This window comes from Mercenaria mercenaria, chromosome 9 (genome assembly GCF_021730395.1).
Source record: "Mercenaria mercenaria strain notata chromosome 9, MADL_Memer_1, whole genome shotgun sequence".
NCBI lineage: Eukaryota > Metazoa > Mollusca > Bivalvia > Venerida > Veneridae > Mercenaria > Mercenaria mercenaria.
The window spans coordinates 27,373,083-27,388,581 of NC_069369.1; the positions used below are offsets into that span (position 1 = coordinate 27,373,083).

General features: G+C 33.0%; 1 protein-coding gene across 5 annotated transcripts in view; it reads right to left on the reverse strand.

Moving 5' to 3' along the window:
* Positions 1-3,905: 3,905 nt before the first annotated feature.
* Positions 3,906-15,499, reverse strand: part of LOC123546779 (solute carrier family 23 member 2-like) — a 32,078-nt gene continuing 20,484 nt past the window's right edge. For 4 of the 5 annotated variants that reach the window (XM_053551093.1, XM_053551095.1, XM_053551094.1 and 1 more), the window contains exons 4-12: positions 14,824-14,912; positions 14,207-14,277; positions 13,010-13,191; positions 12,571-12,691; positions 11,257-11,413; positions 10,667-10,920; positions 10,138-10,402; positions 9,862-9,957; positions 3,906-9,118 (exon numbers count right to left, since the gene is read on the reverse strand). In XM_053551093.1, the coding sequence (XP_053407068.1) occupies positions 8,823-9,118; positions 9,862-9,957; positions 10,138-10,402; positions 10,667-10,920; positions 11,257-11,413; positions 12,571-12,691; positions 13,010-13,191; positions 14,207-14,277; positions 14,824-14,912 (1,531 nt within the window). In that variant the 3' untranslated portion in view covers positions 3,906-8,822. The remainder of the gene's footprint in view (positions 9,119-9,861; positions 9,958-10,137; positions 10,403-10,666; positions 10,921-11,256; positions 11,414-12,570; positions 12,692-13,009; positions 13,192-14,206; positions 14,278-14,823; positions 14,913-15,499) is intronic. The other variant, XM_053551096.1, reaches the window with a different exon arrangement.

Below are 15,499 nucleotides of genomic sequence, written 5' to 3' on the forward strand. Positions count from 1 at the left end.
AAGAGTCTATCAGATAAAAATATATAATATCCAACTGATTACTAATTAATTAAATAAATAAATTTCCTCCTCGTGTCTTTGTGTACAGTAAATAACAATAACATGACATTTAGCAAATATACTCATAATTATAAAAAAGCTATTAGTGACAAAATACAAATATTTGGTAAAAGCAAGTGACAGGCCAAGACACATTGTAAATAAAACACCTTTCCTTGATCAGTAATTTATTTCCGTCTAGCGTAATGACCAGTATAACACATACGTCGATTATTCTCAGTGTAATTTCGTTACTTAGGTTTTCAGTTTGTAGGAAGTCCAGTGATACTTGTGGAATTTTAAAACGTCATTCTCACACATGTATTCAAAAATAAAAGAACATACAAAACACGTAATGTATAGCATTAAGACACACAGAGAAGATTATTTATATCGATATTTTTTCTGCTTTAAAGTAATCAAATCTACATCATATTGTTATGGATGTTAGGCTAAAGATCTTTCTATATATTCTGCAGACTATTAGAAAATCCGAATACATGTATGAATAAAATATGTTAAACCGTTAACCACAGATGATATAAAGTGATATAAATATCTGAATGAAAATAATGCAAAACATGTTTATTAATCGACATTTGGCGTCATTGACAAATTTAAACATTTAAACATGTTTACTTCTGTAGTCGCCATACCACCGAAACAGTGTTATAGGATACATGATTACGCATTAACCCTCTAAACTAAAATGTAATATTCTTCTCCCGGTTAAAGCTAGATCTAACGCCAGGCTACACTCCGCTATTTCATTTAATTCGTAATGTCATATTCCTAAATAGTCTATAAATTCGTTTCACAAAGCTGCCATATGCAGCTGTATAAATCCTTTATCATTTTTAGAACTATGATAAAGCTGACAACAATGTAGAGAAAAATAGGTGTCATGTATCTTCTAAGATAAGTTTTTCTCACAACATCAAAACCACAATGCTGTGACCTAGTAGTGCTACTCAAATTATAACCGAGTTGAATTATAATACAATCAGTAAAAAGTATAATACATCTTTATTTCAAATTTACAAATCACATAACCTAATTAACATCACATTCATTCTTGCACAAATACCCCTTTAAATAGATACTAGAATTACTTTTAATACATTTTATACAATTTCCATTTAGGCAATTAATTAGTGACATAATATATACATGCATATTTATAATATAATGGCATAGTTATAATTCAGCTGATATAAACAAAGAGATTCTTTAAGCAGTAAATTGTAAGATATACTTTTTATACCTATTTTTAAAAGATGTTAAAGAACACGTGGAAAGAATTTCAGTTGGTATTGAATTCCAAACATTTGCACCATTGTAACAAAAGTTTTTTTTACCATAATTTATACGATGTTTAGGTATATGTCATTATAAGCAGCAAAGCTTAGATTGTATGCTGGAAAAGGTTACAATTTCAGAGATATATGAAGTTGTTAAATTGTTGCAAACTTTGTAAATAAGACAACCCGTGTGGAAGTTACATCCTTCATTAAATGTCATCTACCCAAGTTCTTTTAGCATATCTTTTGTTTTTGTTTGGAACGTTTAATTCAAAATTATTCTTGCAGCTCTATCTTGAATTTTCATTATTTTCTTTAAAGAACTCATATTTCCTTGACACCACACAGTACAACAATAATCAAATATTGACATAATATATGCATTATAGAATATCTTTTTCATTTCATCTGTCAAATAGTACGATATACGTCTCAACAATGCTATTTTTGAGTTAAGTGTAGTGCAAACTGTTTCAATTTGAACATTCCACGACATTGTGTTGTCTGTATAAACAGCAAATAATATTTGCACCTTGACATTTTCTATTACTTGCTTAGAAATACTTAAAATAGTTCTTTACAATTGTTACTTTGTGTTTAGTCCACAAAAACATGCATTTTGTTTTCTTTCGATGAAGTGACATACTGTTTAAATTGCACCATTGATGCACAACATCTAAATTCTGCTGGAGTTCAGTTTGCACTTTATCTAAATCATAATCTGATTCATATATAGTAGAGTCATCAGCATTGAGGTCTATATTGCCATTCTTTGAAGCTAAAGCGATGTCATTGATATCTAATATGAATAAAACTTGGTTAGGAATAGAACTTTGAGGAACACAAGAAGTTACAAGCATACTTTTAGATTTGGTGTTTCTCACTTTTATCGCTTTGGTTCTGTTTAATAGAAATGATTTGAAAATCAATTTAATCATTTATGTCTGAAAAATGATAAACTTCAATTTATGCAATAAAATGTTATGATCAACAAGACCAAAAGGATTTCGTAGATCTAAAAAACAGTTCCAACATATTTACCAGACTCTGTATCTGTAAGCCATGCTTTTTTAGTTTAGTTAGTGCTGTATGACATGAACGATACTGTCTAAGTCCTGATTGAGTATTGTGAATTATGTTAGTTTTCTTAAAGAAGGAATGGGTCTGATTTGCTATGTGTCTCTCAAATATTTTGGAAATTGTAGGCAAAATAGATATAGGCCTTTAGTTATTTGGGTCTTTTTTATCACCACCTTTAAATATTGGGAGAACGTACGCCTCTTTGAGAGCATCGGGAAATAAACCATTTACAATACTTGTGTTTATTATAAAAGCAATTGACGTTGTAATATGGTCACCACTGCAGCGCGATATATTTGGACCGATTCTGTCCAATCCTGTTGATTTATGCACATCTACTTTATCAATATATTTTCAGGCTTCGAAAGGTGTTATAGGTTTAATAACAAAATAAAATATTCGCTAAATACAATCCCCAATGAAATTTACACCCCCCCCCCCCCCATCCATCTCCAAAAAGAAAAAATAGACCTCTTTGGACACCCCAATCGAAAAATTATTGTTCAATAACCTTTCCGTCATAATGCCAGTGCTCCCGCACTAGTTTCGTTAATACTGTTAGGCCGCTGTTTAAATTGTGCTACAGGATAGTTTTGCAAGTCCATACACAAAAGCAGAATTTAAAAAAAATACATTACAAAGCTCCAGATATGGTCCTAGAAACATTAAGTTGTATCAAGATTTGGAGAGACGGGCGGAGGGCTCTCACACTCCAAACCCTTGGGTTTTAATAGTCAGGGATGTAGTTACTGTGCTCAGGCGGCGGAAGCAAATGGCTAAAACTATGAGAGCATTATCAACCATCTGTCGGGTTTGTCATTTTCATTTTTTTTATTTGCCGATATGTCTTTTTTGTCGATAAGCTTAGAGGAAAACGACAAATAAAAATCAAGTTATCGCGGTAATAGCCCTAGCCATGCAAACGAAGCTTTTTTTCCCAGCCGATCATTGGCCAACGGTGCGTCTCGCATATCACTCTGTCTACTAGTACTTTAAAGATGCAAGTCATCCTGTACATCGGTCACGTAAGGTTACAAGATCATTCCCCCAACATAATTCATTTCGAATTGACAGAAACTATAATTAGTTATTGTCAGGTAAGCTTGTGTAGAGGTATAAACTGGTCATATGATAATTATTTTGTGTGATGGACTAGTCTCTTCAAAGTCTGGGCAAAATGAAATAATGAAAATTGGAATTTATTTATCAAGTGTGTAACCAAGATGTAAATGTCACAAGTCCAATCACAGTTTTTGTACAAATCAGCAGCACACTAAATATAGTCAAACACATTTATGAAAGTACTCAATTATGCCGATACTATTATACTGAACAAATTCGCCGCCATTTATTAAATGGTACATATATGCAACGGGTCACCTTGGTTCAATGCCCAGTGGGGCTTGAACCTATGCCCCATGAAAAATTTAAGTCAAAGTATGTTCATTGTAGGAATTAAATACTCTAAAAAAAGGAATAACACTATTATACTGGTCATACTTTAATACGAACCATACTTTAATAACAACATATCTTTAAAACATAATATGAATTTGTATAAGTTTCTGAAGTTATTCTGGAAAAACAACAACAACAAAAGAAAACTACAAAAACAACAACAAAACAAAACAATATCTTCAATAGGAGAAGGAAAATATTATGCTTGTATAGCATCGTAGAATATGCACTGTACCGATATTTATACAAGGTGGAAGCATAGAAATGCAGGTAAGTATCTATTAAATTGAGGAAATACTAGTCACATAGAGAACCGTTTTCTTGAACCAAGAGGATATACTGTGAAGTGCTCCCAACTAAAAGCGGCGTATACTATTCAAATTTTGTAAAAGGTTACTTGTTTCGGTTAAAGACCTTAGTTCACCCGTGGCTCTTCATATGATTTTTTAAAACATATTTTCATGAAGTGCTCTACTATGTGACAGTCCAATGGTCATAAAAGAAACAGGAATGCGTTCAGCAATCTACAATAATGGCGCCAAGAACATTGTTTTTGTTATTAATGATATGCAAATAAAAGTCATACGTATGTGCAATTAACCTTTATGTGAGTGTTCTATTAATGGTCTATACGGTTTTATCCTGTAACCCACGCAACTGGACTGGTCACCTCCCTTATAACTGTAGAAAACTGATTGATCTTCATCTATATATAACACAAAAGAATAATTTATTTTGTAAATATACAACGCAGTTTGTCATTTGATGAAATATTATTCATTATGCATGCACAAATGCATTGGTTGCATTTATATAAACTCACGAATTACTTTTCCTTATTCAGTGAGAATGAAAACAGAATGGAACAAAAAAGTAAAAGACAATTTAAACGCTTTGTAAAGGATGAACTTGGAATTGTTAGGATATCAAATGAAATTTTTGTATCCCATTTTATTAACGTGAACTTTTCATCATGCTGTTTGCAGTGGGGTGTTTTTACTTTACGAATAAAATATGAAAGAAATAAACAACAAACTTACACTACATTATAATTTGTTATACTGTAACGTTATTCAGACAAAAAAAGTATTTATCACAGTAACAATCAGTTAAGATTAGTATAATATGAATAATTCCGAATTATTATTCTTCTTTGGTAGCGTTATAGTTTTTGTCAAATCCATAGTCATCGGATAAGAAATGATCTGTCAATGAAAACCTGTTTACTTCGTTCAGCTTAAATTCAGACTTACATAGTTGTTCATTCGAATGACTGAGTTTCAGACTTAACTCAGATGTTATCAAGACCATTATTTTGATAAATGTCTGTTCAGGAATGTGGGCTCTATATGATACTTTCAAGTTAAATGATGAGGAAGTACTAAGATTTACAATGAATGAAACACAACAACCATCATTTTATCCCGCCTAGGGGCGTGAAACCCACACTTTAAAAGGAATAATAAAAATATAACAAAGTGTTATATGTTGACGATTATTTTATTTTATATACGTTGGTGTTTTTACTTAGAGGGTATTGTTGTTTTTGTTGTTTTCTTCACCTCCTCCTTAGGAGAACAGCTTATAAATACACAGTAATGAATATTGACTAAACAGTTCACTACTATAAACATCTTTACCACTATATACAGTCATACACTGATCAACTTGTACTTTGGAAGGACAAACAGTCATTGTTGTGCATCAGCTACCTCTCAAGAAAGACCATTTTGCTAAAGAGTCACTTTGGTTCAAAGGCCAGTTTTTACCTTACTGTAAGGTGACATTTGTAAAAATTTTGACTATAATTATACATATCAAACATTAAACACATACATACTTAAAAAATAATCAAAGTAAATAAACTAAAAATATAAGACACTGTTAATGGACGTTTGTTCCAGACGTACTGTGTAATAAGTTTGGTGTTGATTACAAAAAAAAGGAACGGGCATAGCCATGCCTACATTAAGATGACAGGGCCTTGTACTTGCAGAGTGAGTTACAAACTTAATACATAGAACAACGACATATTAACAACACGTTACACAACATACAACAATTCTTAACAAAGGCACAACAATCCTTATAAAATGCTTATACAGAAGTAGTAGTATAAAACTTACTAATATACATACCAATAAATGTAACACAATAAAGTGGGTTTAAAAATTAGCATAAATTAAATTTACATGCATGTAAAAAACAATATCCGGAATTTCGGTTGGAATAAAAGATCCATACACCCTATCGTATGTAACAAATGTGGCAAATAACAATGCCTACAATAAAACAAATCAATATTTAAAATAAAAATAAAAAATAAATTATTACAGACGAAAAAGGTAACCTTCGTTCTGGCGCATTCATCAAACTGGAAAAGAAAGGAATTTTGCACGTGATGTCCAACACAAATTGCTTTCTTTTCTGCTTTTTGATTTCTTTCCTGCTTCTTTTTTTCTGGTGAAGCTTATTTTTCTCGTTTGTGTTGTTAAATCTGATGCCATTATTATGGGCCAGATCCGACATTAAAAATAAAAAATTTGAAATTTTGCAAATCGAATGTAAAAAAACGTCATTTACGATATACACTGCACCACATATACTCCGCGCCCATGGGCGCGGAGAATTGCTGCTAGCTTGTAGCAGTATTTGAACAGTTATTCACATTTGTACAACCAAGCTCTTCTTCCAAAGATTCTTAAAGATTTTGTAGAATGTCTCCCCCACCCCGTACTTTGTTTCAAATTTGCTATATTTTGTGTTCGTTTGGGTTCGTGGTGTCCATTCCATTTTACCGTTATAATAGAATTCCGCTGAAGTCGGTACTGGGGTGCATGAAAGGTGATGCACATTTCATTAGGTTTCAACAAGACTCAATCAAACTGAATCTGCTACTGTTTTACTTAGTTGCATTCTGTACTTCCAAAAGGTTTTCTTGAAGATTGTGTTTACATAAACCATTTGAGGCTGGGCGCATGCGATGTACCCGCATTAGCACAGTGCCATCGCCCATAAGTACCAAATCAAATCTGATGACTATTCTACTCACTACGGGGAATCACATGATCAAAAATAATCTATAAACCAAAATATATTTATGAATAATATGGGATAATATTAAAGTAACTTTTGCTGTAAATCTAAAATATAGCCTATCATATGGCAGTATAGATGTATCCTAAAACTATATAGATTTCAGTCACAGTCACTATCTGATTATCTGGAACACTTCAAGACACTGAGACTTAGTATTTTCCGTAGTGTCTGTAATCACAGAATATCTATCATTATTGTCAAATACATAATAATTTAACTGTTTTCATTAGTCATATGTTAGGGTATGTTTAAACTTTATATCTTATCACTGTAAGAAATTTATTAATGTTCTTCAAAACACAGCTTTGGTAGAGATTATTTTAATCATGTGATTCCCACCAGTGCTACTGATAATACGAAAAATAATCAAAGATTTGTACGACTGCATTCAACGCTTCATACAGAAGAAACCTTTAAACATCATAAAAACAATTTGTCATTCATATAATTATAAATGTATGTGTTTTTTTCTGCGTAATTCATAACAACGTTTGACTGACAAGGCTAATTGTAAACTAATTAGTATATTGTAAAATATAGCTGTCAGTCATGACGTGACTGACGGCTATCACAAATTTATTTGTTCTTATATTTTGTATAATTGTGCCTTTTTGACAATTTATCCGAATGACAGGGTTATATGTCTCCGCATAGTTAACTAAGAGTGAATATTTTGTAAACATTGTCATATATTTTGTATGAATAATACCAATGTATATTCTGAATCATGTAATCATTTACCACGGCTTTTGTCTTTTTTTATTGTTTTCGCTTTTGTCTCACTGATAGGATACTGAATGACTACCATTTTAATTTTATATGAAATCAATAAACTCATAATTATTATGTGCTTCTCATGCTGAAAGTAACACTCGGTCTTAGATACATTTCTAATTGTCTAAAGCAATCTTAATCATGACGGATTCTTTCGCCGCAAACCCTTGTTTCTTTGTCTTTTTATGCGGAGAAGTTGGCAGCCACTTGCGAAAAACAGGTTAAAACTGGTACGGAATCAAGGAACACTGTTTAGGTCAATACTGTCCGCTGTTATATGACTATATGTTGGTAACGGCTCTAGACCAAAAATAACAACAGCATCAGTTTTGCGCGTATGTAAATGGCGTTATGATATGGCGGTAGACCATTCCGTGTAAATGTACCATAACGTTCTGACAACGTGGGCCTCCTTCTTTTACTCGAAACATTAAGGAGAGGCCTATCTAACATTCATTTACGAGCTAGGTTGAAAAACTGGTTCTTTCCTGTATTTTGTCCCTTTGTGATTCGAGATCGGTGTAGATAAATAAAGATTTTCAACAGTTTTCATGAAATATTTTATTGTCTTCGCTGATATACTTCAGTCCTTATAATATTGTGAATTCAGAGGAAATAAACGAGAATTACACCTTACATAATACATATTTCCGATGGTCACCATTAATCATTTAAAATGTCAAACAATTAATTTCTAATGTAAAATAATAAAATTTATTTTTAATGTAAAAATAATAATCATATGCACTGTTGCGAACATTTTGTAAATATGCAACCATATATAACATCCTACCGCGTAAATACAATAATTACCTTCTTTGTCCTATCGGCGCGCTTATTTGTTCATCTGGCTTGTTAGCACCCTTCTAATGCACTAACACGCATGAAAGAACAAATCAACGCGTCGGTAAACAAATATGGTATTTGTCGTATTGGTGCGCTAGTTCATTGTTTTGGTGTGTTGGCATCTTCAAACCCGCTGAAACGCCATAAAGAAATGACAGAGAACAGTTACTACATATAAGTGATCTTATGGATCAGACAGAATATTTTAGAATACACGTGTTCTCCTCAAAGTCTGATAGAACTTACGTCAGTCACGTCATTGGATGTTGCTTGATAATCATATCCTCTTTGTGTCATGTCGTTTTGACTTTCCGTATTATGACAACAAGAACAACAATTTACTTCAATTTTCTTATTGAAAGCTGGTGAAACAGGGATGTATGTACAGCAGTGTATACGCCTGAGATATTTTGTAACAAACGGGTACTCATACATTTTTACAGAAGCATTGGGATCTGTACCATCCGAGGTGAGCAACAGACTTTTACGCCATGCAATTATTCCCCTTTCTTCATCTGTGCCTGAAAAAACAACACATTTGTTTAATCATTAGATATAATGTTAAAAATTAAAATATACATTCAGGTGTTGTACAATCTATAGCAAAAATAGGCAAAAATTTAACATTTTCAATAAAAAAACAAACACACATATATATCCTTCTAAAGTGTTAATAGTTATAAAAAAGCAAAATAAACTTTTACGACAGGAAAAAAGAAGGTCTAGGTGTTGGAGATAAAGATTGATAAAAAAGAGTTTAAACTGAATTTTATAGAAAACAATACTGTATGTGTACTGTATACCAATAGTTTACTTCCACCACCCCCGCCCTCCCGCTTTAATATTGAATTATTTTATATCGAAAATGCCCTTATCATACCCTTTTAAAGGACCAAATGTAATACTTCTGCTAGGTCTTTTTTCCTTTCGTAAGTAACTATTTCTGATTTACAAAAGATAATAGGTAGGAAGCACAGAGCACCAAAAACACAGCATCAGAGCCACGCATTTGCAAAGTAGGCCCACAACAAAATGAAGCTGTAACGGAAAAATATTACAGATGGGTTGCTTCAAAAATCCAACAAGTACAACACTATTATAGGTATGATTTAGAATATTTGACCAGTGTCTCGGGTAATCATTCTGAAATAGTGTGCATCACTACTGCTTTGGCTTATTTCTCTATTCAAATCTTACTCTACTGGGTGAAATAATTTGTTTGTGTTAGCAAAGCAGAAACAGGAAAACATGATATAATATATACCAGGGACAGTATTATCCAAAAAGAAACCGACAAATCCACCGACAAACATAGCAGTTCCAAGTAACACTTTTCTGACTTGGTCTAATTCAACATTTCCTGCAAAATAAAATTTTGTTTGATTTATCGTTATTTTTTTTCTTGTTATAGCATAACAGATAATCTTATATTTTAGATCAAGGTTGAAAAGAATTCTCATCAAATTAACGAAAATAGAAATCTACGTAAGAATTGAACTGGTTCCGAAATATACCAAATCATGTATATTGTAACTTGTACCTGTCTTTATTAATGACGCATTTGCAGGATTGTTGATATATTTCGGAATCATCAAACCAAGTATAAGGGATGTCCCTAAAATTGTCAGATTTCTTGTTGAATCCAAGTCTGTAAATTTAAGTGTTGATACCATGCCAAACAACAATGTTAGTGTTCCTCCGATAACGGGATCTGGAATTATCGTCAGAACTGCCCCAAATTTTCCAACCACACCACAGATCACCAGTATTAGTCCCGCTGTGAGAAAAACAGCTCTACTTGCAACCTTTTAACACAAGAAAAAAATTGTCGAGTTTCAAGTTGGCAAGGCAAATTCGAATCTAAGCGTGCGTCTTATAAATGACATTGATGAAAAATATCCAAATTATGAATGTCTTCAAACATCATAAGCTGGTGATATTTAAAACATAAAGTTCACTATAACATACTATTTGTTTCAAAATAATAAAATAGAAATCGAAACTTTTTGCTCTTAGGGTAAGGCTTCATATTGTGTAGCAAACATTTTTGACTTTTGAGATTTGTATACCTTAGTTATGCCAATAGCACCGATATTTTGGCTGTAGGAAGTAGTACCATGTCCCGCGCCTACCATTCCAGATACAATACTGGACAAACCTTCCATGGCTATACCTCGATTAATGGCATGTGGAGGCGGTGGTGGCGCACCGGATATACGTGCTGCGGCGTAGTAATCACCGACTGATTCTATAATAGAGGATATAGTGACTGCCAGAAAAGCCACATAACCAGCTGCACTCACTGTTGGTACACCAAACTGAACTGAAAATACATACATAATGTTCATTAAATATGATGTGTACATAAGGATGAATAAGCGTTATACATATTCGTTATTTAGAGGGAGAATCAATTTCCCTTACATAATATGTCTTAAATAATCTGAGAATATCACACAGACTTGTCCAAAAGTGTACAATTGTTTTCTGTATATTCTGAAAGAGCTGTGTTCACAAGAAACAGTGTAAACGGAATCCTTCCATTTATATTAATTGCACATGAAAGTTTTATACTGTGATTATTTGAAATACAATTGGATACTTTTTAAAAAAATTGAGTAATAGGCTGCAAACATTTGTATAAATCTTAGATACTAACATGGATATGGCCAGTAGAACCAAGGTGCTTTCTCTATAACGTCCAATCTTGAGTCAGTCCGAGCCATGTAACTTGGTAATGTAGAGTTGTTCGGGAACACATCCGTAACGGTAAGAATGTAGCAAAACAACCAGCTTATACAAACACCTAGTATCACCTGTAAATAATTCAATCTTTATGTACAAACAATGAGTTCGACAGCTGAGCGCTATATAAATTACTCTATGTAAAAATAATTTATGATTTTCTCCAATTCTGTTCTTAAGTGTGTGTGTTTATGCCCAGATAATACTTTGAAACTGCTTGAGGGAATTTAAAGAAACTTGCTTTATTGAATGTTTGGCATCAATAGGAGAAAGTACCACGCACAAGAACAATAATACTCTACCCAGTTTTTAATTATCTCGATGTATGTACTTCTTTATCAAAACAAATACTTATGCAAAGGACTGATTAAAAAATGGGCACGAATAGGATGCAATGAGAAGAAGAGCAGAGTGAAAGAGCTACAATCCCAAGATTTATAAGTTTTACCATTTCCTCTTTAAATCCACTCGTTTTGTCAAGCAATAATCTTGAAGCTACCACATGGCGTTTTATGCTCTTGTCAATATATGGCAACGACCGGGAACGGAGAGGAAAAGAACTTTAACTTAATGTTTAATTAATTACTGAATACTCTCCTCTTTTACTACAAAACTCAGCGGCAGAGATATGGTTACCTGTTTCTTGTTAAAATCTCCAGATAGTAAAAAAAGCCATTGTTTCACCAAGCAAAATAACAAGCTCAAATTTCAGTGATATCATACTCGTTACTTTCGTAAGCAATAAATATATTAGTTCACAGTTATACACGGGTGCTAGATACCTCTGAGCCCGTATTCATCAAATTTTGTAAGACATTTTCCGGAACTGTACGAGAATGTTTGTATTGTAATTGTTTGTAATTGTAGAATAAGTATATTGTAAACTCGTTTAGTGAAATACGTAAAATTAAAAGTTCGACAACATTTATAATTTATAAAGATTCTGTCAAATAAAATAGAAAAGATCGAAAATTCAAACTTCTTTGAACATTCCAGTTTCAAATACACCCCCGTATTGTTTAAGATTTGAATGCCTTGGCAATATTAAAATGTCAAGAACATTAGTTCCTCAAAATATACAAGTACATATTTAATAATGAGTCGTAATAAACATGACATTAACTGGTTCAATCGTCCAGGACCATCATAGTATCGTAGCTTTGACACCAGCAGTGATATCATGTAAGTAAGCCGTAAAGAAGAGATGAATAATTTTAACATTGCTTACAGGAAATAGTTGAAACAATGGATATCTAACTACATGACATTTTCTTTCTCTTGTCCACGCCGGAAAGGGCAGTTTTACTCCTCCAAGGTACAGAGAGAATATCAATGTAAGGCTCATCGACCTGGAACAATGTCACAGCAGACATGGTAGAAAGTTTCAATAGTTACTGTGATGTTGTTAAAACGTATATGTATTACGAATATGGTGGAAAATGCTTTTAAATAACATGCATTCACTGTACTCGTTTTTTTCACGTGTTTTGTTTCTTAAATATCTCAGCAAATCTTCAGAGGTTTCACATATTCTGAAGTATTTATTCATTATATGCATTTTCACTTTTAAAGTGACTAACAATTAAAAAGGATATTTTGACACTAAAGTGCTAAGAAAAAATGGAATGCTAAACGTCCCACGAAATTCATAAAAAGGTATCACATACAAAAATGCAATGCCCCATTGAAACTCATTAAATTGAATAGCGACATCGGTTAGTGATAGTCCTATCAATGAAATGGTTGGCGCGATAGTCAGGGGACCGATGAACTGGATCAAGACACCCAGCATCCCAGTACAGCCCAGCACCAGTTGTGTAATAGAAGCAACAATCAGATTTCCCTGAATCTGTAACAAGAAAGAATACAGTTTATGTATATGAAAATCGCACATACGTCTTTTGAATTACTGAACCCGCCCGCTTAGCTTAATAAAGTGAGCGTAGATCTACGGATCGCAGGGTCGTGAGTTCGATCCCCGGGCGAGGCACTGGTTCCCGTGACGATGTGATAAAAAGACATTGTGCCTGAAATTGTTCGTCCTCCATCTCTGCTTCATACATGTGAGTAAGTTGGCAGTTACTTGCGGAGAACAGGTTTGTTCTGGTACAGAATCCAGGAAGCCTGGTTAGGTTAACTGCCCGCCATTAAATAACTGAAATACTGTTTAAAAACAGCGTTATACCCAGAACAAAAACCAATCTGAATTACTGTATACAATTCAGTTTAACGTTAACGTTTGTTTACTATTGCTCTATAATCTTTTTAAAATAAAATTGCTTTATTACTAGATCAAAAAAGTCGATATATGGCGAGGTAAATCATTACTTAATTGGAGGCATTTAACCCATTTCAATAAAAGACGTGACAATATGAACACTTCCGCAAGCGTGAACCTGTGAGCTGACATTAACTTAATCTATATTGTAACTAGTTAAAAAATCCACAACAGAATAACTGTATTCTTTTTGTGTTTCCACGATGGTAATTATGTGAAATTTGCATTTAGAAATTGAGAAATACAGGTATCTAGTTACATATTAACAGTGGTATATATATCGCCAATACAATTTGTTTGCTGGATTAATGTAGCAGTATATATAGTACTTGTTTCATTTAGGTAAGTTTAGATCACACGTCGTATCTATAGTGTAAGATACATGAAGCTATTTATCTGTGTTCTTAAAACTTTAAAAGAGATTGACTGAATAAGTTAACAGATAATGTTGTGAAGACACATTAATTCAGGAAGGGTTTTAGCTTTATGCGGGAGGTGGTGGGGGAGGAGGGGGGAGTAGATAACTAGGTTGTAGTGGGTCTTTAAGCATGGGTAGGATTATGGATGAAAATGCTGCTGATATTACCTCTCTCATTCTGCTTTGCCATATTTCGTCAATGTCCATTACCTGAGCTGTCCCATTTAGTGACCTGTCGTCTTCCAATAAACAAAAAGTACATATTTCAATTTCTTTTAAGAATTACATGTACTCGGATTTAATAATTTAATACTTCTTCTGTATTTAAGAAAGTTCAAACAAAAATCACCACGATGTTAGTATAATTCATTATATCTTTACATTACAGATTAGTTGGTTTCGTTAACTTAGAACTTACTTTTAAGTTTATACAGGTTATATAGATGGACATTTTTTATTTTGAATTTAGTGAATCAAATAGGGTAAGTTTCATTCCAGATAGACATGGGAATGAGAGGTTGTACAATGTTAAAACTGAAATAAAACTGTTTTCTTATTTGAATTTTACATAAGCTGTTTACGTTTGTCTTGGGACTGGCTTGGATGGCATCTCCGTCCCACCAACGAGGAGTGTGCCGCACTGCACTTGCCAAAACAATGCTACCACCTCTGCAAAACTGCTAGTATGTAAACATTCAAATATATCTAGGAGTGTAATTAGAAACATATCTTTGCATCGGCTGAATAAACAAAGGGGAAGCAATTCAAATCAAAGCGAAGCATACCAGTTTCCGGACACCGCCATTTATCTAGTGTCATCATCGCTACAATAGGGGCAATGAAGACGTGAGATCCTCCTTGTACAATTCCAAGTCTACAAAAGTATACGTGTCAATTAAAAAAATTATATAAGACAATTAAAGCAATAATAAAACTTATATATTTATATTTAAACTTATATATGGCAATAATTTCAAGCAATGATATTTAGATAAACTATCTCTGGAATAAATGAATACTTCTCCGAAACTATTCCGCTATTTATGTATTACCCTGATGAAGCCTTTCGGCGAAACGTCGGTATATTAAAATTGTAATAGTTTTTCGTGTTTATTGGTTTTTTCTACTATACTTCTCCGAAACAGCATCTGTATTATGTTAAGAGATAAAAGAGTCCAGCGGACAAAAAAGTGTGTATTTTCGATATTTGCTGTATGAAAACTATGAATACATGCGAAATAAGAAAACATCTGCAGAAATATACTTTAAAGGAAAAATACAAATAGGCCCTACATGAAGATATTACATCTGTAAATTAACCAATGCCAAGGTTGTATTCAAAAACTGGTATCCAAACACCGAACTCTGGTTTCATGATAAAAATTATATAATCCGTCCAAACCCCGAAGCCTGTTTCCATGATAAAAATGATGTAACCGATCCAAAGTTTCATGATAAAAA